Source organism: Jaculus jaculus, chromosome 7 (genome assembly GCF_020740685.1).
Source record: "Jaculus jaculus isolate mJacJac1 chromosome 7, mJacJac1.mat.Y.cur, whole genome shotgun sequence".
Lineage (NCBI taxonomy): Eukaryota > Metazoa > Chordata > Mammalia > Rodentia > Dipodidae > Jaculus > Jaculus jaculus.
Genome location: NC_059108.1, coordinates 141,411,767 through 141,435,800, shown reverse-complemented (window position 1 = coordinate 141,435,800; position 24,034 = coordinate 141,411,767). Strand labels below are relative to the sequence as shown.

Genomic DNA, 24,034 nt, shown 5'->3' with positions numbered 1-24,034 from the left:
AGTGCAAATGGGAATCGCTTATTTTACAGATGATGACAATGCGGCTCAGAGAAGTTAGGCTCCTCAGCTTGCCGGAAGCGAAGCCTGCACCTACCTATACTGGGCGTGTTTCTAGGCTAGAGCCCAGCTGTGTGCTAGCCATCGGCTATGTCCCTGGCCGTGAGGTCTACCTGCTAACTTGCCCCACCTTAGTTGGTAGGACGCGTAAGAACTTGAATGTGTGCCACTGATGTCCTGTGTGCCACCGACGTCCTGTCCCTGGTCCCAGGCTCTCCTAGACTCCCCTTGAGACCAGAAGAACTCCGATGAATTAATCTCATCACTTTATCGAGGAGGCACTTACGGAAATTGCAATACAAGGCCCCCAGCCTGGTTTTGCTGGCAGCCAGCCTCCAAGGCCATAAAACAAATTGAAAGAAACAAAAATAAATAAGTAAAAGTTAGAACACGCGCACCCGTACACACACGGCCTGTTGCACACGCAGGGTCAAGAACATTGCTCTCCCGACGTGCTGTGAGTGCTGTGTCCTGCCGCAGGGGGCCCGCAGAGCTGAGGGCCTGGTTCACTCGCATCAGCTCCTCGGGTCTTCGTTTCTCAGTCTGTGAATCGGGATGCTGGTGTGGCAGCCCAGGGCTGTGGTGAGGACCGAGGGAGGGATGCCCCGAGCTGTTAGGACTGACACGGATGGGTATGGAGGACAGCGGGCCTCCAGCTTCCCCAGTCCCTCTGGAGGTGGCTGTCCGTGTGGGGTGAGGATGAGGGCCTGGCACCTAAAGGTTGCTTTTCCTTCCAACCTCAGGCTGGTTGGGGGGGGGGGTCCTGGCCCACACTTGTTCAGTGAGGGTTGTTGACCGGTTGACAATGCGCATCCTGCTCAGGTAATAGTCACAAGCTTTTCTGGCTAGACCCTAAGCCTTCCCAGGAAGAGGTACTCCCAGAGCCTTCAAAAATAATACGTCCTGGGCTGGAGAGATGGTTTAGCGGTTAAGCGCTTGCCTGTGAAGCCTAAGGACCCTGGTTCGAGGCTCGATTCCCCAGGAACCAAGTTAAACCAGATGCACAAGGGAGTGCACGTGTCTGGAGTTCGTTTGCAGTGGCTGGAGGCCTTGGCGTGTCCATTCTCTTTCTCTCTCTGCCTCTTTCTCTGTCTGTCACTCTCAAATAAATAAATAAAGCAAAAAATAAAAATAAAAAAAAAATACGTCCTTCAGAAGACCAGTCACACTGCCCAGAAGCACTTTGTAAAACTTGGGCTTCTCACCTATGAGAAGGTACTGGTACCTTCCACTGGTGTCCCAGCACTCACGAGGCTGAAGCAGTACAGTCGCCCGGCCTATATGGCAAGACCAGGCCTCACAATAGCAGAAGGAAAAAGGAAAGCTGCACACGAGTGACTTGTTTCTTGGAATGGCTGGGAGGCGTCATGCGGTGGGTTGTGGAATCCTGTTCTCCCTGCCTTCCACATGGCAGGTGGGTTCCAGGTGCTGCTGGAATTTGGTGGGTGACACTTGTTCCTGCCTTTGTGAGGGCATAACATTATCTCCTGGTAACAGGTCAGAAGGACCCAGAGTGCTAATTACGAATTCCTTTTGTTGTGATGAAGGTGGGTTTATAAACCGACCATCTCACGTTCACTTGTGCTTTGCAGGTTTTCTTTTTTCCTTTTGCTATTTTGAGACAAGGTCTTGCCGTGTAGCCCACGCAAGTGGACTGCTTCAGCCTCATGAGTGCTGGGATTAAACCCATGAGCCACCACATTATTTGCAAGCAGAGAGAGATAGAAGAGAGACAGGCAGAATCAGTGCACCAGGACCTCTGCCCGTTTCAGATGAACTCCGGGTGCATGTATCATTTTGTGCATCTGGCTTTATGTGGGCACTGGGGAATCTAACCTGGGTTCTTAGGCTTTGCAAGCAAGGGCTTTATAAACACTGAGGTATCTCTCCAGCCCCTACAATCCTTTTTTTTTTTTTTTCTAGATAAGGCCCCTTCTAGCACAGGCTGATCTAAAACTCAATCTAGTTCCAGGTTGGCCTTGAACTCACAGCAATCCTTCTGCCTCTGCCTTCTAAGTACTGGCATGCACCACTACACCCAGCTCAGGCTACAATTCTTTTTTTTCTGGTTTTTCAAGGTAGTGTCTCACTGTAGTCCAGGCTGACCTGTAATTCACTAAGTAGTCTCAGGGTGGCCTCGAACTCACGGCCATCCTCCTACCTCTGCCTCCCGAGTGCTGGGATTAAAGGCATGCGCCACCACACCTGGCTACAGGCTACAATTCTTTAGGACAATTTTGGTTAATAGGGCCCTTAGGGGCTAGAGAGATGGCTTAGCGGTTAAGGAACTTGCCTGCGAAACATAAGGACCCAGGTTAGAGTCTCCAGTACCCACATAAGCCAGATGCGCAAAGTGGTGCATGCATGTGGAGTTCATTTGCAGTGGCTAGAGGCTCTGGCACGCCCATTCTCTCTCTCTGTCAAATAAATGAATAGGTCCTGTAGGAGCTAACAGTAGTTTTGCAAATTAGGAAAAGGGCTTGGTGAGAGAAAGCTTATTTTTCCTGTAGCTCAGGTAAATTGAAGAGCCCAGATCCCAGTGGGAGGCAGGGTCGAGGCTCTGACACCTATGAGGCATAGTTTCTGTGAGGCTTTTTCCCCGACACAAGGGGCCCAGGATGGAGGTCAGGGGAGCTTTGGTGGCAGAGGTGGTGAAGGTCGTGGTCTGCATTGACTGATGCTCAGGCCCGCAAATTGCCTGCCCTCTTTCTGGGATAAAATGCCACCCCAGTGAATCTTAATGCCCCTGTCTAGTGGCAGTTACAGATCTGTGAGTGAGCGTTCTCTCAGGAGTGATTTTCCAGGTGGCTGCCTGGCCCACCTCCTCCCACGGTCTGGAATCTGCATGGGGAAGTTAGACGCTTCCTGGATAGCCACTTGGAGCCCCTGCTTTGAGAAGCACGGACCTATGAGGCCCCAGGTGGGGCGAGCGAGCTCCAGGCAGCTAACCCTCCTTCTTTCTGGTGGTCCAAGATGACAGGCCCTTGGCAACCCTCTCTGTGTTACAGGGAACATTGAATACAGCTGCCCAGCCACCAACGAATGTGAGATCACAAAACGGAGGCGCAAGTCCTGCCAGGCCTGCCGCTTCATGAAATGCCTCAAAGTGGGAATGCTGAAGGAAGGTAAGAGTCCCGCTGCACCAAAGCCTTACCGCCCCCTCCCCCCAAAATGGGGGCTCCACTCAGCTCTTCTTGATGGGGAGTTTCGGCCCTGTATGTATGTGTGAATACCTACGTGCCGAGGCCCTTCTCCAGGACAGCACGTGCACGTCCCACAGGCCATCCCATATCCTGGCTGCCTTGTTTATTCGAGGTACGGTCTCACTCTAGCCCAGGCTGACCTGGAATTCATTCTGTAGTCTCAGGGTGGCCTTGAACTCACAGTGATCCTCCTACCTCTGCCTCCCGAGTGCTGGGATTAGAGGCGTGCACCACCACGCCCAGCACAGCTCCCTCTTCATGGAGAGATACGGGCTAGCGAGGCAGGAGTTCGGAGTTCCCTGGCATCCTTCTGAGTCTCCTAACCCTACTTAGGCCATGGACAGTTACTGACTTCACTTTGAAAGCCCTCCTTTGGGGCAGACTCCTTTTCCTTGTGTCTTTTGTTCTCCCTACTTTCTCTCCCTGATTCTTCTTTCTCTTGTAGAGTTGTACTAGTCCAGACAGAGGTGTGTTCTGGCTATAAGTGCCAACTTCAGAGAGGATGCTAAAAAGCAGAGTAGCTGGATGTGGTGATGCACATCTTTAATCCCAGCACTTAGGAGGCAGAGGTAGGAGGATCGCTGTGAGTTCAAGGCCACTCTGAGACTACATAGTGAACTCCAGGTCAGCCTGGGCTAGAGTGAGACCCTGCCTCAAAAAGAAAAGAAAAGAAAAGAAAGCCGGGTGTGGAGGAGCATGTCTTTAATCTTAGCACTTAGGATAGGAGGAACACAGAAAGTTCAAGACCACTCTGAGACTACATAGTGAATTCCAGGTCAGCCTAGGCTAGAGCGAGACCCTACCTCAAAAAACAAAAAGGCAGCCGGGCGTAATGGCACATGCCTTTAATCCCAGCACTCAGTAGGCAGAGGCCAAGGTAAGAGGATTGCTGTGAGGTTGAGGCCACCCTAAGACTACATAGTGAATTCTAGGTCAGCCTGGGCTAGAGTGAGACCCTACATTGAAAAAAAAAAAAAAGGCAGAATAAAATGTTTTAGGTAGCATTTGAAAAATTGACTACATGCAGAAGTGACAATATTCTGGATAGAAGGTGAAATAAACATCACATGTAGTTCTTTTTCCCGTGGCTCCCAGGAAACTATGTTGTGATGGGGTTCATTTCATCGACAGCTGCTCTAGGTCTCCTCCTTTCCCACCATCCCTATGGATTCTTATTTGAATCGTGTTCGGTCCTGTTTTGGGGGTGGGGATGGGCAGCGTGTCTGTGTGGTCCTGCGTGCGTGCCTGCATGTGCACAGGCATGCGTGTGTGTATCCCGCTGTGGATTTCAGAGGGCCCGTGGAAATTGTTCTGGACCAACTTTTGGCCCTTAGGGTCCTTTCCAAAGTGGGAGAGGGCATGAAGGCAGGTTTGTGGAGGTGATGATGAAAAGTTAGTAAAGAAGGGGACCCAGCTGGAGTACAGTCCCTCCATAGAGACTAGCAGAAAAGGGGGAGAGCAGCTGGAATGGTGGGGTGTGGGTGTCTGGAACCCAGCCCAGCCTTTACCAGTCCTCAGGTCCTTTTTTCACCTCTCCTTCCTACCCTAGGTCTCTTCCTGCATTCGAGATACTTGCTTATAAGACAGCTTGGGCAGACATTTACGTTCAGTGGAAATTTCCAGGTCCCCTTCACCTCCGCTCAACCTGGCATCTGCGCCTACAAAGTAGAAACCCTTGATTCAGGTTCTAGTTGCCCTTGGGTCTACGAAGCACACTGGATATTACGTTAGTCACTTAATTTAACCCCTTGGTGACGGAAGCATGTGCCAGTTGTCATTTTGGTGTCTCTCTGGAGGCAATAGTCTCCTTTCTAGATTAAAATGGGCTGTGTTGGACCTGTGGAAAAATACACTGTATGTTTCACGTTGAGGCTGCACGATTATGGTCTTGCGTGTAGGCCGTGACCCACCTAGAGACAGGACTGGGTCCTTTGGCTCCTGCGCTGGGCTCTTGCTGTTCCTCCCTGGCCTTTTGTTGTTTCCAGGTGAGAAAATGGACCCACAGGCCCCCCAGAAACATGTCTTAGTGCTAGTCTGTCTTGTCCCGTGGGGTGCTGGGAACCTGAGAGTAAATGGCCTTGGAGAGACTCTTAAGCTTGAGACACACAGCTTCCACCTTGTTCTGGAAGCTGGGTGTGAGGACGCTATTCAGGCTGGGGCCCCCTGCACAGACAGGGCCTCTCCTGGCTAGAATGGGCAGGCGCTCCGATTGCTGTCCAGCATGGAGATATTCTTGTTATCACTCTGCTCCAGACCTTCAAATGACCTGTAGGGTTGGGGGGCGAGATGACTTCACCGTCCCTGGTTACCCACTAGCTTGAGGAGCTCGAGCCTGGAGTTTCTCTTGCTTCATGCTATTCTGTTCCGTGTCAGGGGTCAGCACGGGGGTGGGGGGTGGCTACTGCTTGGACAACAGAGTTTCTTTTTTTTTTGTTCTCTTGGTTTTTCGAGGTAGGGTCTCACTCTAGCCCAGGCTGACCTGGATCTCACTATGGAGTCTCAGGGTGGCCTCGAACTCTCAGCGATCCTCCTACCTCTGCCTCCTGAGTGCTGGGATTAAAGGCGTGCGCCACCACGCCCGGCTCTTAACAGTTTCTTTAGGACCTGTCCAGTGTTGGGAAGAGAAAGGATATTTTGATTTCCTTTTTTTTTTTTTTTTTTTTAATCTTTCCAAGGTAGGGTCTTTCTCTAGCCCCAGCTGACCTGGGAATTAACAGTGATCCTCCTACCTATGCCTCCCGAGTGCTAGGATTAAAGTTAAGTATGCGCCACCACACATGGCTTCTTTGATTTTATTTTATTTTTTTCAGGTGGGGTCTCACTCTAGCTTATGCTGACCCGGAACCACCCTGTCTCCCAGACTGGCCTCTAACTCAGGGCAGTCCCACATCAGCCTCCCAAGGGTTGGAATTGAAGCCCCCGTGCCAGGCTGAGAGGGGACACTTTCTAGTGAGCATGGCTCCTAGTAAGAAGGGAATGGCAGGGAAAACACCAGCGGTCCCAGTGACAGCCAGTCGTCCCCTGAGCAGATGTTCTTAGTCTGCAGAGCAGGCCTGTTAAGGAGCTCTGCCCGAAGGAAGAAGGGTTGGTTAGTCGCTGGAGCACTCCTGCCTCACCTCCAGTGTGAGCAGGTTCGAATGGGAAAGGAGAAGGCTGACACGGCCTCCTGAGTGTGGGTACAGCCAGGCACCTGGCTAAGTGTGGGTCCCTGCGGAGCCTCGGCAAGATCCTGGGATCAGAAGCTCCATGGGGACTGGACCCCAGGAGGAATTGGCCTCCTGCAGAAGTCTGGGTCCCTGCCAGGCAGAGCTCTTGGCAGCTGCCCTGGCTCCTGCTTTTGTTTGGGTATTCCTCCTGGCTGTGCCGGCAGGGCTTGGTCCCCAGGCGCAGCTTGGGCTCCTGCGTCCCAGCGTCTTCCCGCAGTCTCTGACTTGACTGTAAAAGGCAATCTTCACCCTTCCCCGCAACGTCTCCCCTCCCCATGCGCCTTAAGGTCTCACAGCAGGCCCTGCGCATGGGGTCCCTGAGTCTTAATGCAGACCAGTAAGACCCCCACAGTCTGTGCATCTGAACTTCATTTTCCCTCTTCTACCCGGCAGCTTGAGAAGTCTGCGGAAACTTTTTCTTTCTTTTTTTTTTTTTTTAATTTATTTATTTGAGATAGAGAAAGGGGTGGGGCGGGGGGGGGGAGGAAGAGAGGAAGAAAATGGGTGCACCAGGGTCTCCAGCCACTGCAAACGAACTCCAGATGCATGCACCCCTTTGTGCATCTGGTTTACATAGGTCCTGGAGAATCGAACCAAGATCCTTTGACATTGCAGGCAAATGCCTTAACTGCAAAGCCATCTCTCCAGCCAACTTTTTCTTTCTTAGTAAAGCAGTCTGAGCTATGATTTTAGCAATTATAGGGAAGAGGTCAGACGTGGGGCTTCCTAGGTCTGGAGGATCGAAGCTGATCAGATGGCCTCTGCTGTCGCAGACTAATCCTGTGTCCCTTTTGGCTTCCCTGTGCTGTGCCCTGAGAGTAGGCAATGGAATGCAGGCTAACTAGCTATACAAAAATGTGTGTTTTTACTGGGCATGGTGGCTCATGTCTTTAATTCCAGCACTCAGGAGGCAGAGGTAGGAGGAATGATGAGAGTTCAAGGCCAGCCTGGGACTACAGAGTAAGTAAGATCCTTTCCCCCAACCACAAAAAAAAAAAAAAAAACAAAAAAAAACCCACCAAAAAAAGAAAATGGTGTTTTAAGGAAAGACAAATTTTTTTGTCCTCGTATGCAAATTTAATACAAAATCTGAACTGGGCTGGGGGCAGTGGGCTCACACTTTTAATCCCAGTACTTGGGAGGACGAGGCAGGATTTGAAGTGAATTACAGGCCAGCCTGAGCTAAAGTGAGACCCTGACTTAAAAAAAAAAAAAATTGAAGCTGGGCATGGCGGCGCATGCCTTTAATCCCAGCACTTGGGAGGCGGAGGTTAGGAGGGCCTGAGTTCAAGGCCACCCTGAGACTCCAGAGTGAATTCCAGATAAGCATGGGCTAGAGTGAGACCCTGTCTCAACCCCTCTACCCCCCATTATTGAACTGGGCCAAGAGTTGGCTGATACTCTTCCTGGTTCTCGGTTATTTTCATGTGCTTTGATCTCCTCACCTATATCACAGGGATGTTGAGATCTGCTGTCCATCAGCTGTGAAGACAGGGTTGAGAAGGGACAACTGCGGCCATTGCCTTGGCATGCCTCATCACGGGGCGCGTCCGGCTAGATGCAGGGATAGTCTGGCTCACAAGCGCTTGTCTAGCAGCCTGCCACTGAGTTTGGTGAGGCCGATGAAACAGATTCGTCTCCCTGCCAGGACTCCTAGCAGGCGGCTTTGTCTTGAACTGGCTCCATCTGTGGGTTCTAGAATCAGCATGTGAATAGACCCTCTCACTTGGGTTCTGTTGCCTGGCTCAGGAGTGGGCTGATTCAACCATCAATCCAGAAGAACCCTAGAACCCCACCTGCTGCATTTCATAGAATGCTCCTCAAGTTTAGAAGCCTGTTGTTGCAGATTTCAGTCCATTCCCCTCTAGCCGGCTTGTCCCTGCCAACGTCACCTTCTCCTCTCCCGACTTGCCCTCTCTCCAGCCACCAGCCTCCGTTTAGTCTCCACTCAGGCCCATCTGCCGCTCCCCAAGTGTTTTCTAAAAGATATTTGATTTCATTGAGAGCTGGGCTGACGGCCATGCAATATGCTCTCACTCTCTTTGTGCATGTTATAGAGGCAGAGGGCTCCTCCGGGGATTCTGGGTAATTGGGTTAGTGGCCAGCTCATGTCAGGAAATTAAAAGGAGGCCCTGATCAGGTTCCTGCTGTATGGGATTTAATGGCTTTGTATTTATAGAGTATTCTGCCTCTAGCCCATGCCAGAAATATCACTTTTCTCATCCTGTGAATGAAGAAAGAGAATGAGAGATGACTTGTTTTGTTTTTTTTTTTTAAATCCTTTTTCTTTTCCAAAAGACAGCAGTGTTTTGAAACAAAACAACTCTCTAGCTAGCCTGACAGAGAACACCATTGAGCTATATCCGGAGAACTCTGTTCATGTGTAATGCCCCCTCCTCAACTATCGTCCTCCCCCCCCCCCCAACCACTGACCGCTCAGGAGATCTTCCTGAAGCCTTGGAGCCACCCAGGCGCAGTGACCTCTGGCTGGACAAGTGTTGATAGTAGTTGATTCAGGCTGTGTCCAGTACTTATTACTGTTCACTCGAGGCATTTAGTGTCTGACATTGGATGACAAGTTCAGTAGTTGTTTAGATCTAGTCAAACCCCAGTTTCATCGTTTAGCAGCTCTCTGGGTGAGCTTCGCAGACCTCTGTAAATGACTCTTTTCCTCTGCTGGAAAATGAGAATCACAGAAGCTATTTTCATCCTGTTCAGGGACAGTCCCAAGGCTTTACATTGATGTCTAATGCTGGGCATTGATTTGAGATGGATATTCTTCATGACGGTATAGCATTAATTTTCTTTTTGTTTCACTTTTAATTGACAAATAATTGTGCATGTTGATGGGGTCCAATGTGATGATGTAATCTATGTGCTATGGAAAGATTCAGTCAAACTAATAAACCTACCCATCACTTCATTAACTTACTATTTTCTGGTGGGAATGTTAGTATTCTCTCTTAGCAGTCTTAAAGTATGCAATGCATTATTTTTTTAAAATTTTTTATTTATTTGTTTGAAAGTGACAGACAGAAAGAGGCAGAGAAAGAGAGAGAATGGGTGCTCCAGGGCCTCCAGCCAGTGCAAACAAACTCTAGACGCGTGTGCCCCCTTGTGCATCTGGTTAACACGGGTTCTGGGGAATTGAGCCTCGAACCGGGGTCCTTAGGCTTCACAGGCAAGTGCTTAACCGCTAAGCCATCTCTCCAGCCCTGCAATGCATTATTTTATACAGTGGTTCCAGGCAGTGCAATATGTCACAGACGTGCTCCTTAGTCTCACTGAAACATTGAACCCTTTGGTTAGCATCTTGTGGCTCAAGAAGCAGTTTGGTGGGGCTGAGAGATGACTTACTGGTTAAGGCACTTGCCTGCGAAGCCTAAGCAACCCGGTTCAATACTCCAGTACCTATGTAAGCCAGATGCACAAAGTGCATCTAGAATTCGTTTGCAGTGGTTGGAGGCCCTGGAGTGGCCATACTCTCTCTGTGTATTTGCCTCTCTCTCAAATAAATAAATAAAAATATCAGCCAGGCATGGTAGTGCACACTTTTAATCCAGTACTCTGGAGGCAGAGGTAGGAGGATCAACATGAGTTTGAAACCACCCTGAGACTACATAGTGAATTCCAGGTCAGCCTGGGCTAGAATGAGACCATGACCTTGGAAAAAAAACAAAAAAATAAAAATAAATGAATAAATAAAAATATTAAAAAAGAAACAGTTTGGGGTTCCCCATAGCCACTCTCTCCATACTTTGGCTAATGATTTTGCTTCATATTGTCTTTTTAAACATATATTTAAAATTTTTATTTATTATTATTTGCAAGCAGAGGGAGAATGAGAATGGGTGTGCCAGGGCCTCTTACCACTGCAAACGAATTGATGCATGCACCACTTTGTGTATCTGGCTTTACGTAGGATTCGGACCTGGGCTGTCAGACTTGCAAGCAAGTGCCTTAACTGCTAAACTACCTCTTCAGCCCCATATTTTCTTTTTTTAGAACTTTTTTTTATTGACAATTGCCATAATTATAGACAATAAATCATGATAATTTAATTCCCTCCCCTCTCCGACTTTCCACTTCACAAATCCACTCTCCTTCATGTCCCCTCCTTCTCTTTCAGTTAGTCTGCCTTTTATTTTTATGTCATTGTCTTTTCCTCCCATTATGAGGGTCTTGTAAAGGTTGTGCTAGGCACTGAGAGGTCGTGGGTATCAGACCAATTTCTGTCTGAACAGTTACATCACAAGCTCTTACATTCTGTTTTGGGGGTTTCGAGGTAGGGTCTCACTCTAGCTCAGGCTGACCTAGAATTCACTCTGTACTCTTAGGGTAGCCTTGAACTCACGGTGATCCTCCTACCTCTGCCTCCTGAGTGCTGGGGTTAAAGGCACGCCACCACTTCTGGCCTGTTTTTGTTTTTAGAGGTAGGATCTCACTCTGGTCCAGGCTGACCTGGAATTCACTATGTAGTCTCAGGGTGGCCTCAAGGTCACTGTGATCCTTTTATCTCTGCCCCCTGAGCGTTGGGATTAAAGGCATGTGCCACCATGCCTGACTTTAATTTTTGATTTTTTTGAGGCAGAGTCTCTGTAGCCCAGGCTGAGTTGAAACTCACTCTGTACTTCTAGGCTGGCTTTGAACTCACAGCAATCCTCCTATCTCTGCCTCTCCAGTGCTGAGATTAAAGGTGTGCACCACCATGCCTGGCTGATGTCTTTTTTTTTTTTTTTCTATGTGCATGTATGTGATTCCAGATGCCTGGACTATTTTGGGCATCTGGTTTTGTATGAGTACTGGAGAATGGAACCCAGGCAGGTGGGTTATGTAAGCACCTGCCTTTTAACTGCTGAGCCATTTCCCTAGCCTGTCCTTTCCCCCCAACCCCCCGCCCAGGTAGGGTGTTGCTCTAGCTCAGGCTGACCTGGAATTCACTATGTAGTCCCAGAGTGGCTGTGAAGTCATGGCCATCCTCTTAGTTCTTCTGTCTCCTGAATGCTGGGATTAAAGGTGTGTGCTAACATGCCCGGCAACATCTCTTTTTTTTTTTTTTCAAATTAATTAATTATTTGCAAGCAGATGGAATATGAGAGTGCCATGGGGGGGGATGGAAACGCCAGGGTCCCTTGTCACTATAAATGAATTCCAGATGCTTGTGCCACTTTGTGCATATGGCTTTACGTGGGTACTAAGGAATCAAACCCAGGCCACCAGGATGTGCAAGCAAGTGCCTTTAATCATGGAACTCTCTCTTCAGCCCACAACTGGACTTCTGGTCTCTTTTGGTCCTGTTTCATCTCGTTGCCATCCAGTGGCTCTCCACTGCACGTAGAGTAAAACTCAAACAGCCTCACAGAGTGGCGCGCGCCTTTCATCCCGGCACTCAGGAGGCAGAGGTAGGAGGATCGCCGTGAGTTCGAGGCCACCCTGAGACTCCATAGTGAATTCCAGGTCAGCCTGGGCTAGAGTGAGACCCTGCTTCAAAACAAAACAAAACAAAAAAAGCCCGGTGTGGTGGCTTACGTCCTGATACTACATAGAGAATCCCAGGTCAGCCTGGACCAGAGTGAAACCCTACCTTGAAAAACAAAACAAAACAAACAAACAAAATAAAATCCCCAAAACAAATATTGTTTGTGACTCCGGCGTCACCACCCTGCTGGTCGGCTCCAGCCTCGTGGCTTGCTTTCTGTCCACCAGTAAGACTCTTCCCTGTCTCAGCACTTCCACAGGATTCTCTGTGCTGGGAATGCCTTCCCCAAAGCTGGCTCCTCCTCCTCCTTCCCACCTCAACACGGGTGTCCTCTTCTCAAACAGGTCTGCGCCCCACCTTGCCATCCCCTGCTGTAGTAATCCCTCGCGTGACTCATCATTAAACTTCTCCCGCTCAGAACGACCTCGCTGGAGCGCTGGTTCCTCTGGAGTCCTCTAACGGCGCTGGTAGATCACCTTTCTGTCGACCGTCAGCTCCAGGAGGTAGTGGCACCGAGAGCTTCATGATTGAAAGGCTCCGGCGCAGTTCCCGGGGGCAGTAGGCAGCGGCACCGTGTGATTGATGAGCGTTGTCTGTCATGGGCTAGGAGCTGGAGGGTAGAGGCACAGGTGATGACAGCTATCTGCCATGCTTGATCTAACCCGGCCGAGGTTAGGTGACTTGCGCAGGGCACACTGCTAAGAAATTCAACAGAGCTGAGCGGAGTCCAGTCCAGGATCCTAGTGTCTCGTTTTGTTTTTTTTTCCTGAGGTAGGGTCTCACTGTATTCCAGGCTGACCCAGAATTTACTGTGTAGTCTCAGGGTGGCCTCGATCTCATGACGATCCTCTTACCTTTGCCTCCCGAGTGCTGGGATTAAAGGTGTGCGCCTCCACCCCGGTCTCCCCCCCTAACGTCAGTGCTTTATCCGGTAGCAAAGGCTTCAGCCCTATCTTGGGGAGGGCCAAGGAGTAGGGGGTGGGGGCTGGCTGAACCGACTTCCCAGCTCAGATAGTTCATAGTTCAGGCATTCGCCAGAGGGGATGCTGGGATAGCAAGGCTTGTCCAAGACGGCCTTGATAGTGTGGTGCCCTGAGCCAGCAGGGTTCAGAGGAGCAAGAGGAATGACAGCAAACATTCTTAGCCAGAATGCTGGGGTGCCACCTTACCCACCAGGGTGTCTGGCACCTTCGAGCAGTTGGCAAGAACCTGGGATTATTAGGTAGGAGCATGCTTCATAACCTGCCAGGCTTTCTGACTCCTTGCCTTCTAGGGAGTCAGCTACGTGAGCGACATCCTCTGTACCCCCAGGCCTGGCCCATAGTCAGAATCATAGAGGGGCTTTGAAAAGATCTCCCTCAATTCCTGGATATATCCCCAGAACCCCCTGGCTCAAACTTCTAAGGGGCAAGCCCCTCCCTCCAGTTTGAGCTGTTACAAGGTCTTCTAGGTCATTCTGTCTACACAGGTCTGGTGGCCACTGACTGGTTCAGGACCAAGGAGATAGCACTTGGACATCTCTAAGTCAAGATGCAATTCACTGTGGCCTTCCTGGCTGTGTGTCGCTTGGCAGGTTAGCTGCGCTTTCTGATAGATGACTCTTTTCTCCTGTGTCTGGTAACAGCTAGGAACTCTTCCTTCAGCCTGGTCTTGCAGCTCAAATGAGAGCTTGGCGTGAACTAAACTGTAAGCAGAAACCCTCAAAGACCGGGACCCCCTGGCCCAAGTACAATGTTGAATTCAGTGGTGGTGATGGGGTGTTTTGGAGAAGAGGAAGAGAAAAAAGCCTTGAACATGAGCACTTAGCAAGGTCAGTAGGGATTGTGCCTGTCCTTAGCACTGGACAGAGTGAAGTAGGGGACACTGGCTTTAAGGCCTCTCCTTCTATCTAAACACCCCGGTGAACAGGGACCTGTGTCGGTGGGGGCAGCGCCCCGACAGGCTGTGGGCCAGGTGCAGGGCTATGCCTTGCGGAACTCTAGCTGGTTATTTTTAGTGCCTGGGGACAAAAGAGAGAAACTTAAACTGATCTCCGTGTCTGCTGCCCCCACGCATGCAGCTATTTTTACTTTGAGAAGACTGGGCTCTCTGCCAACTTCTGGAGGGCATACGAGAAGAAGGGGGAGGTAGAGGGATGTGCACAATATTTCACTTCCATTAAGAAAAAAAAAGTCAGAGGCCTGGTGGCATCAGGGCTGCCAGTGTCTGATCCAGGATGGACAGCAAGCTGCCTACTCCTACGCTCTGCTGTGCTTGTAATGGGCTATGGAGGCCAGCAGATGGGGCCTGGCCTTGAGGGGCTCCCTCCAAGGAGTTTATGCTCTGCAGAGCCTGAAGCATCATTGCTGCCTCCTGTGCCCTGAGCCAGGACTCCCACGGGCACTGGGGCTGATGGGGGTGGTAAGGGAGGTACCTACAGCTAGAGCCACTTTCCTTGGGCTGGACAGAAGTGGCCACTTGGCTGTTTCCATTTCAGTAGAGTGCCTGTCTCGGGGGGGTGTCCAGGGCTGAGTCTGACCTCTCCCAGCCTTGGTTGCTTGAGGTTGAGCCCAGTGCATGGTAGCTAAAATAATGCGATATAAGGGTCTCTTCCCATTCCTGTAGGCTCTGCCCCTCTACCACCTTCAGTGATGATGAAGAGAATAAGGGAGTACTGAGTGCCAACCATGCACTGGGCACTCTGCTTTTTCACAGGCTGTATGTTTCTGAGTGAAGAACTTTCCAAAGTGCTGGCAGCTTCATTGAAACCCAGCTCGCCCATTTAAAGCTATAGTTTGACAGTCTTAGGCATTGTCTGTTTTTTAAAATATTTACTTGTTTATTTAAGAGATTGAGGATGGAGAGAGAGAGAGAGACAGAGAAAGCTAAGGTATCTAGATAGTAGGATTGCTGTGAGTTCAAGGCCAGTCCAGGGCTACAGAATAAGTTCTAGGTCAGCCTGGTCTAGAGTGAGACTGTAGCTCAAAAAAAATTTTTTTTTAATTTAACTGTACAGTTCTATGCCATTAAGCATGTCTGTGGTGTTTTACAACCATTGTGACTAAACAAAACCTTTTCATGATCTCAAATAGGAAGTTTTTATTTTATTTTAGTTTTTCAAGGTAGGGTCTCACTGTAGCCCAGGCTGACCTGGAATTCACTATGTAGTCTCAGGGTGGCCTTGAACTCTCGACGATCCTCCTACTTCTGCCTCCTAAGTGCTGGAATTAAAGATGTGTACCACCATGCCTGGCTTTTTTTTCTTTTTTGGTTTTGTTTTTGAGAGCTTGCAGGGAGGTTGTGGTAGAATCTTAATGTAGCCTAGGCTGGCCTCAGACTGGCTAGATAGCTGAGGATGTCCTTGAACTCTTGACCCTCCTGCCTCCACCTCCCAGGTTACAGGCATGTGCAATCACACCTGGCAAATTAAAAAATATATATATTTAAATTAAAAAAAATTTTAGGGCTGGAGACATGGCTTAGTCGTTAAGGTGTTTGCCTGTGAAACCTAAGGACTCAGGTTCAATTGCCGAGAACCCATGCATCTAGAGTTTGTTTGCAGTGGCTGGAGGCCTTGGCATACCCATTATCTCTCATTTATTTACTGAAGAGAAAGAAAGAGAGAGAGAATGAATTTACATAGACCACCTGTGTATCTGGCTTTATGTAGGTACTGGAGAAATCAGTCTGGGTCTTCAGGCTTTCCAAACAAGTGCCTTCGCCGCTGAACCACTTCTCCAGCCCTGATTTTTGGTTTTGAGACAGGGCTTCAATCTGTAGCAGGCTGGCCTGGAACTCACAGCAGTCCTCCTGCCTCAGCTTTCTGAGTCCTAGGTCCAAACAGAAACCCTGTCTTTATGGCACGTTAGCTCTCCACTTCCAACCTCCACCTCCCTGCAGCCCCCAGCCTCCCCCTTTCTGTGAATTTAACTACTCTGTACTGCGGATGCCTCATCAAAATGGAATTTTACAATAATTAACCTTCTGTGCCTGGCTTATTTCATTTAGCATGCTTTTACAGTTAATCCACATTGCAGCTTCTATCAGATCTTTATTTTTTTAAATAAATATTATTTATTTATTTGAGAGAGAGAGAGAAGGGGCGTACAAGGGCCTCCAAAAGCCGCTGCAAACAAACTCCAGGTGCATGTGCCACCATATGTATCTGGCGTACAAGGGTACTGGAGCATCAAACCTAGGTCCCTAGGCTTCCCAGACAAGTGCCTTGACTACTGCCACCATCTCTCCAGCCAATATCTTTTTTTTTTTTTTCCTGAGGCAGTATCTTGCTCAAGCGAAGGCTGACCTGCAATTCACCCTATAGTCTCAGGCTGACCTTAAACTTACAACAATTCTCCTATCTCTGCCTCCTGAGTGTTAGGATTAAATGTATGCACCACCACTTGTGGCCACACAGATCTTTATATATATATATATATACATTTTATTCATAGTATAACTTTTTAAAAATATATTTTTGTTTATTTATTTGAGAGTGACAGACAGAGAGAAGGAGGCAGAGAGAGAGAGAGAGAGAGAGAGAGAGAGAGAGAGAGAGAGAGAGAATGGGCGCCCCAGGGCCTCCAGCCACTGCAAATGAACTCCAGATGCGTGCGCCCCCTTGTGCATCTGGCTAACATGGGGTCCTAGGGAATGGAGCCTCAAACCGGGGTCCTTAGGCTTCACAGGCAAGCCCTTAGCTGCTAAGCCATCTCTCCAGCCCCATAGTGTTACTTTTATGTACCGCATTTGTTCAGTCATTGTCTGTCCCCTGATGGCCCCTGGGGTTGTTCCCACCTTTGCTCCTGGGAACTGTGCTGCCGTGGATCCTGACACATGTACCGTATCCGTGCGCATTCCCGCACATTCCTGCCTTCAGTGCTTTGGAGTCTACACTTATACTGAGGAGTGGACTTATTGACTCAGTGGTCATTCTGGTAGCTTTGTGCAATCAACAAATCTACTGTGCCAATAGCTATACCATTTGATTTCTCACTCTAGCCCAGGCCGACTTGGAACTAACTCTATTGCCCAGGCTGTTCTCGAACTCACAGTGACCCTCCTACCTCACCCTCCTAAGTGCTAGGATTAAAGGCGTGTGCTACTATGTCCCAGCTTTGCCAGGAGGTGTTTTTTTTTTTTTTAATTTGCACGCAGAGGTGAGGGTGTGAGGGTGGAGAGAGAATGAGAGAGAGAGAGAAAGGAAATGGGTGTACCAGAGTCTCCTGCCACTGCGCACTCCAAATGTATGCGCCACTTTGTGCATCTGGCTTTATATAGTTACCGGGGAATTGAACTCTTGACTGTCAGGCTTTGCAAGTAAGTAAATGCCTTTTAACAGCTGAGCCATCTCTCCAGCTCCCCCTTTTAAATTTTTCATTATACCTTCTGTTTTGAGACCAGTGTGGGCTCAGTTGCCGTTGTGAAAAAAATACAGAGCCGTTCCATGTCCCCTTCACCCAGTTAACATTTATTTAGCACTAACTATTTTCTGTCAACAATACTTTTTTTTTAAAATTTTTTATTTATTTATTTGAGAGCGACAGACACAGAGAGAAAGACAGATAGAGGGAGAGAGAGAGAATGGGCGCGCCAGGGCTTCCAGCCACTGCAGACGAACTCCAGACGCGTGCGCCCCCTTGTGCACCTGGCTAACGTGGGACCTGGGGAACCGAGCCTCGAACCGGGGTCCTTAGACTTCACAGGCAAGCGCTTAACCGCTAAGCCATCTCTCCAGCCCCGTCAACAATACTTTAAGTGTTTGACATGCATTAGCTCATGGGGGGGTTAAATGAGTTATTCCTGTGGGGTAGACACGGGTCTTGCCCTAGTCTTCCAGATGACCTAGAGGAAGACAGAGTAAAGACGCGTTCTCAGTACCGCTCTGCTAGCCGGGAGCAGTCAGGATCCCAGCCAGGTCTAACCACATGAGGACTGCTGCCTTCTGCCTATACTCCCATCTCAGATTTAGGGGGGGGCTGTCATATTGGTCAAAGAGGGGACACATCTGGCTCTGGCCTCAACTCAAGGACTCTATCTCCATGAATTCCAGTGATTACCAGCTTTTTTTGTATTCATGAGACACTCTAGAAGTATTACATTTTTGACCTGCACACATTAAGAGATTAAGTAGTATCCAGCAGTGGTTAAAACAAGACTCTGGGGCTGGAGAGATGGCTTAGCGGTTAAGCGCTTGCCTGTGAAGCCTAAGGACCCCAGTTTGAGGCTCGATTCTCCAGGACCCACGTTAGCCAGATGCATAAAGGGGCGCACGCGTCTGGAGTTCGTTTGCAGTGGCTGGAAGCCCTGGCAAGCCCATTCTCTCTCTCTATCTGCCTCTTTCTCTCTCTGTCACTCTCAAATAAATAAATAAAATGAACAAAAAAATTAAACAAAGACTCTGTATTTATTACAGTATTTGGAGCCCTGCGATGCTTTATGCATTAGCACTATTAATGCCTTTTTATATTCAGAGAGTCTCAATAAAATGATAGGATCTAATAATCCCAAACAATAATTATCAGTTAATTAGTATTTTAATTGTTTCCTGACTGCTTTTTGGATGTTTTACAAATATAAGAACACAAACAATAAGGCAGCTCTTACTTCAAGGCCAAAATTCCTTTTTTTCCTTACTCTCCAGTGGGTGTTTGGAAGTCACATCCTAATTTAGAAAGTAATTGTCCATTGCACCAGTCAGCGGAAATGGTTTTTCTGCTCCCAGACCTCCTCATAGCTAGTGGTTTGCCCATTGGTAACTGATGTTGTTTGAGGTACGGTGTCATGGGTCCCAGGCTGTCTTCAAACTTAATGTGAAGCCCAGGCTGGCCTTGACCTCCTACCTGATCTCCCCAGGTACTGAGAGTGTGCCATCTCGCCCATTTAAAGGCTTTTTGTTTTCTATTAAAAGCCTCGCTCAGGGCTGGAGAGGTGGCTCAGTGGTTAAGGCACTTGGCTGCAAGGCCTAACGACCTGGGTTCGATTCCCCAGTACCCACGTAAAGCCAGATGCACAAAGTGGTACATGCACCTGGAGTTCGTTTCTAGTAGCTTGGAGGTCCTGGTGCACCCATTCTCTCTGTGTCTCTTCTCCCTCTCTGCTCATAGATAATAAAACTTGGAGGTAAAAAAAAAGCCTCCCTCAGTCCTCCCCTTTAAATGGCAGTGAGTTTGGTACTAACTAGCTCATGTACTGAGTAAGTCACTGAGTCTCTCTGAGCCTGTTTTCTTTATTTGTTAAACAAGGATAATAGCAGCTATTATGTATTTTGTGGGTTAAATAGTACTTAAAGTCCTCCGTGAGCCCTGTTATCATTGAAATGTGGCTTTCTTTGCTTTTTAAAACTTTTTTCAATTGACAATTTCCATATTTACAGACAATAAACCATGATAATTCCCTCCCCCCACCTTCCCCTTCACAACTCCACTCTCCATCATATCCCCTCTCTCTCTCCGTGAGTCTGTCTTTTATTTTGCTGTCATCACCTTTTCCTCCTATTATGAGGGTCTTGTGAAGGTAGTATGCTGCAATGCCTCATTGCGAGGTCCTGGATATCCAGGCCCTCTTGTGTGTGGAAGAATGCATTGTAAGCAGTCCTACCCTTCTTTTGGCTGAAATGTGACTTTCTAGGAAGTGTGCACAGTTTATTTCCTAAGCACCTGAGAATTCAGCACCGTGCCACAGCCTGGACTTGGTGGTGAGCAGCCCCTGTGAGGGGCACCTGGCCAGCAAGGGAACCCCAGGTGCTCTAGAAGCACCAGCCTGGCATGGGGTGGAGAGGAAGGGGGCACATCCACTTCCGCATTCATTAAGACTTCCCTGGGCCTCGCTAAAAGTCGGGCCCTGAATCCGGTCAGAGAACATTCTAGAAGGAGCATTGACAGAGTTGGTTAGTGCTCACCTTCCTCCCTCCCTGAGGAATGGATGCATCTTTTCTTTTGCTGTAGGCCTTTCTGGATGGGTGTCACCTGGAGAATTGGAGGACTGGGCGGGGGGAGGGGAACAGGAAAGCTCCTTTATGGAGGCTTCTGGGAGGAAAGATGGCAAAAGTGGCCCCTTGGCCCTAAGAATGAGAGAACAAATAAATCATCCCTGGGCACGTGAGGAGTGTACGGTATGGGATGGGGTCCCACCACCCCATGAGTGCTGTGGGCTTTCACTCTTGGTCATGGCAGCATTCTTTTATGTTGTTGTTGTTTTTATCTTTAAAACTTCTTAAAAATTTTATTTTTTGAGAGAGAGAAAAAGAAAGGCAGATAGAGAGAGAAAGAGAGAATGTATGCACCAGGGCCTCCAGCTGCTGTAAATGAACTCCAGACACATGCGCCGCCTTGTGCATCTGGCTAACATGGGTCCTTGGGAACTGAACCTGGGTCCTTTCGCTGCAGGCATGCACCTTAACCGCTAAGCCATCTCTCCAGTGCCCCCCCTTTTTTTGTTATTTTGAGGTAAGGTCTCGCTGTAGCCTAAGCTGACCTGGAATTCAGGCAGACCTCAAACTCAGCACCCGAGTGCTTGGATTAAAGGTGTGCGCCACCAAACCCAGCCGTGACAGCATTTTTAAAGGGGAAGGAAAAGTTTTTCATGTAGACAAGTCACAGGATGGGATAGGAAACTCTTCTAACCAGGGGAGCAGCCATCCTTCTGCCCCTGCTGGAAGGCCTTATACGTGGGTGTTGCCGTTATCTTCTCACTGCTGGGACAAAACACTCAACCAGAAGCAGCTTATGGGAGCAGAGGGTTTACTTCAGACTGAACAGTTTCGGGGGGGGGGGTGGGTCTTGATCATGGTGGAAGAAACTGGCTCCCTCATCACACATCCACAGCAGGGAGATCACAGCCAGCCTGAGAACACCCAGGGGCTGGACTGAACCCCAAGGTTCACCCCTGGTGACACACCGCCAGCCACGCTCCACCAGGTGGGCTCAAACAAACACCTGAGGCTATGGGAACATTTACTTTCAAACCACCACATAGTTGAGCCGCAGTCCCAAGGGCCCATGCGGTTGGGTGTCTGCTGCCCCCTAAGGCCCAGGGTGCAGGTCCATCAGGATAACCCCGGGACAGGACTCCCTACCCCTCACCTTGAGAAGATGTTGATTCTGGGCCGGGTATAAAGATCAGTGCTTGCTCAGCATGCACAAAGCCCCAAGTTGGGCATGGTAGCACCCACCTGTAATCCCGGCACTTGTAAGGCAGAAGCAGGAGGATCAGGAGTTCAAGGTCATCCATGGCAACACGATGAGTTCTGAGGCCAACCTGGGATACACGAGAGCCTTTCTCAAAAAAAAACACACACACAAAAAAAAAAACACCACAGATTCTGGTTGTCCTGAGGCCATTTATAACAAGCCCAGGTGACGGTGATGTTACTGGCCTCTGGCCTACACTGACAAGATTACCCTTCACCTCAATCAGTCTGCCTGTGTGTGCTGGTCTGGTACTCGATGACTATGACTCTGCCCCGGGCTCTGGTCACCAGCTGCCTCAGCCTAGCCTGTGAGGGAAGCAGGAAGTGTCAAAGCAGCCCTTTGTGGGTGACTGATGGATCACCTGACCCTCCACTGAGTCACAGGAGGCCCAGCAAATTGAGCAGTCACCTACTCACTCGTGGTCTGTCCTCTTCCGTCTCCCAGCTGCTTGCATCCGCATCCTCGCCTCCTCTCGGCTTCTGCTCCATGGGCAGTTACAGGCATTTCTGACCAAGCAGAACGGGGCTTACTGGAGGCCATTCAAGAGCCCAGCACAGTGCTGCAACTAGGATTGGGGACCATGTGGCTTCTCATACCCTATGAGGGTGTCATGCGCCCTTTATCTCCTATTGGTTGGTTTGTGGCTTTTTTTTTTTTTTTTTTTTTTTTAAGGCAGGGTCTCATTCTAGCCCAGGCTGATCTGGAACTCACTCTGTAGTCCCAGGCTGGCCTCACAGCGATCTCCTACCTCTGCTTTCAAAGTGCTGGGATTATGCGCACCGACTATGTTTTGACTTCCAGAAGGCGGGAAGAGAGGGCACTCAGGCCATGCATGGCTACTGAGGGTACAGCTCTGACCCCTAGCACGATACTAATTGGGAAGTTATATTTAGGTACAAATCAGAGATGGGATGCTGAATCCACCCCCCCCCCCCGCCCCACAATCAGTATTCACTGTGGCCTTGTGCAGCACCAGCTACTTTAGTGCCTGGGAATGGAAGTCAAGTGCTGTGTAGCAACTGGCCCCAAAGAAACGGCACCTTCTAGGGTCCTGGAGGGTATGACACTCCTAGCTCCTGGTGCTCCGACACCTCCTTGCCCTCAGGGAGGGGTTGTGTACTGGGGCCCATAATTGGGGTGGGGAGAGAATAGTGGTGTCCTCCTTGCTCTCACCCCCAAAGGAATTGTCCTTTAGCCTCCGCCCTGTCCACCAACAAAGTCATTTTACTTTGAATTGCTCTACGAAACTGCCTCTTGTTCTTAGGACTTAAATGCGTTGGATGTATATACCTTAAAGACAGCAGAAAGTAGCCCCTGGAGGGACTGGGATGTGGATAGTCCTTCCAGTCCCTGGCCTTTATTCTGGCCTCTTGAGAGGAGACTGGGCCGGCTGACTTGCTACCTCCACGGAGCGGGCTGTCCAGGGAGGCCTGGGACTGGAGAGGAAGCTCCCGGCCCCGCTCCCAGATCTGCAAGCACCTTAGCTTGTTGGAAAAGGGAAAGACAGGACCCAAGCTCTGTGTCAGTGTCCCCTCACCTTTGGAAAATGGAACAGAAGTTGAACTTGGCCTGTTGCTGAGGCAACAACTTTGTGCTTCTGTGCTTTTTTTCTTTTGCATTAATTTATTTGAAAGAGGGGTAGATAGAGAGAATCAGGGCCTCTGTAGCCACTGCAAATGAACTCCAGATGCACTCTCCACCTTGTGCATCTGGCTTTACGTAGGTACTGGGGAATCAAACCCACGTCCTTAGGCTTGGCAGGCAAGCACCTAAACCACTGAGTCATTTCTCCAGCCTTATTTTCTTTCTTTCTTTATTTTAAGGTAGGGTTTCATTCTGGTCCAGGCTGACCTGGAATTAACTATGTAACTATGTACTCTCAGGTGGCCTCGAGGTCACTGCAATCCTCCTACCTCTGCCTCCCGAGTGCTGGGGTTAGAGGACTGTGCCACCATGCTCAGCTTGTTTTATTTTATTTTTATTTATTTGAGAGAAACAGACAGAGAGACAGCGGGGGCAGATAGAGAAAATGGGTGCATCAGGGCCTCCAGCCACTGCAAACAAACTCCAGATGCATGCACCATCTTGTGCATCTGGCTTATGTGGGTCCTGGGGAATTGAACCTGGGTCCTTTGGCTTTGCAGGCAAGTACTTTATCACTAAGTCATCTCTCCAGCCCCTTGTTTTTTTTTTTTTTAAGGCAGGGTCTCCTCTTACTGTGTAGCTGAGGCTGGCCTTGTACCCTGGGACCCAGTTCACAGAGAGGACAAGCTATTCACTTTACTTCCATGTCAAAGGATCCAGTCCAAGAAAGGACCTTGCATAAGGGCTGGCCTCAGAGCCTGGGGCAGAAAGAAGGCAGGAGTGGCTTCCAGGCTGCAAGGGACCCCCCCTGCTCTCTGGGGCTACGCTGTCTCTGTCTGCCCTCGCCCTATGCTATCTGCGTAGGTTCATACATTGGAACTGATGGGATGGATGGATTCCACATGAGCAGGTGGTCATTCTAGAAAGCCCGAGTGCCTCTGGGTGAGGTGCCCACTGGAAGCCCTGTGTTCTTGGTCTTCAAGTGGAGCGTGTGAGTGGTACAAGGGTGTCTGACTAACCAGTAGGAGCTGTGGATGGGGTTGGCTTACCACCTGCTGAATAGAAATTGGCAGTAATGGTTCTCTCTGTGGTAGGCCTTGCCTCCTAGAGATGGATGCCAGCCTGTTAGACACATTGCCTTTGCGGCGGGCATTGGCTTTTTTTTTTTTTTTTTTTTTAAGAGGTGGCCAGGGATACCTGTGGGGTCTAGAAAGTGAGATTTGTAACGAGCACCCAGATGCTTCTGAGAAAAATCTAGTGAGCCAGTTGGGCTCTTGAAGAGCCTGCCAGTTCAGATCCTTCCTTTCCCGTGTTGTCAGGGAACCAGAGCAGATC

General features: G+C 49.3%; 1 protein-coding gene across 5 annotated transcripts in view; it reads left to right on the top strand.

Moving 5' to 3' along the window:
• Nucleotides 1-24,034, top strand: part of Esrrb (estrogen related receptor beta) — a 203,999-nt gene that overhangs the window by 161,688 nt on the left and 18,277 nt on the right. For 4 of the 5 annotated variants that reach the window (XM_004649392.2, XM_012947668.2, XM_004649391.2 and 1 more), the window contains exon 3: nt 3,066-3,182. The exons of the other annotated variant lie outside the window; for it this stretch is intronic. In XM_004649392.2, the coding sequence (XP_004649449.1) occupies nt 3,066-3,182 (117 nt within the window). The remainder of the gene's footprint in view (nt 1-3,065; nt 3,183-24,034) is intronic. 5 annotated transcript variants of the gene reach the window in all.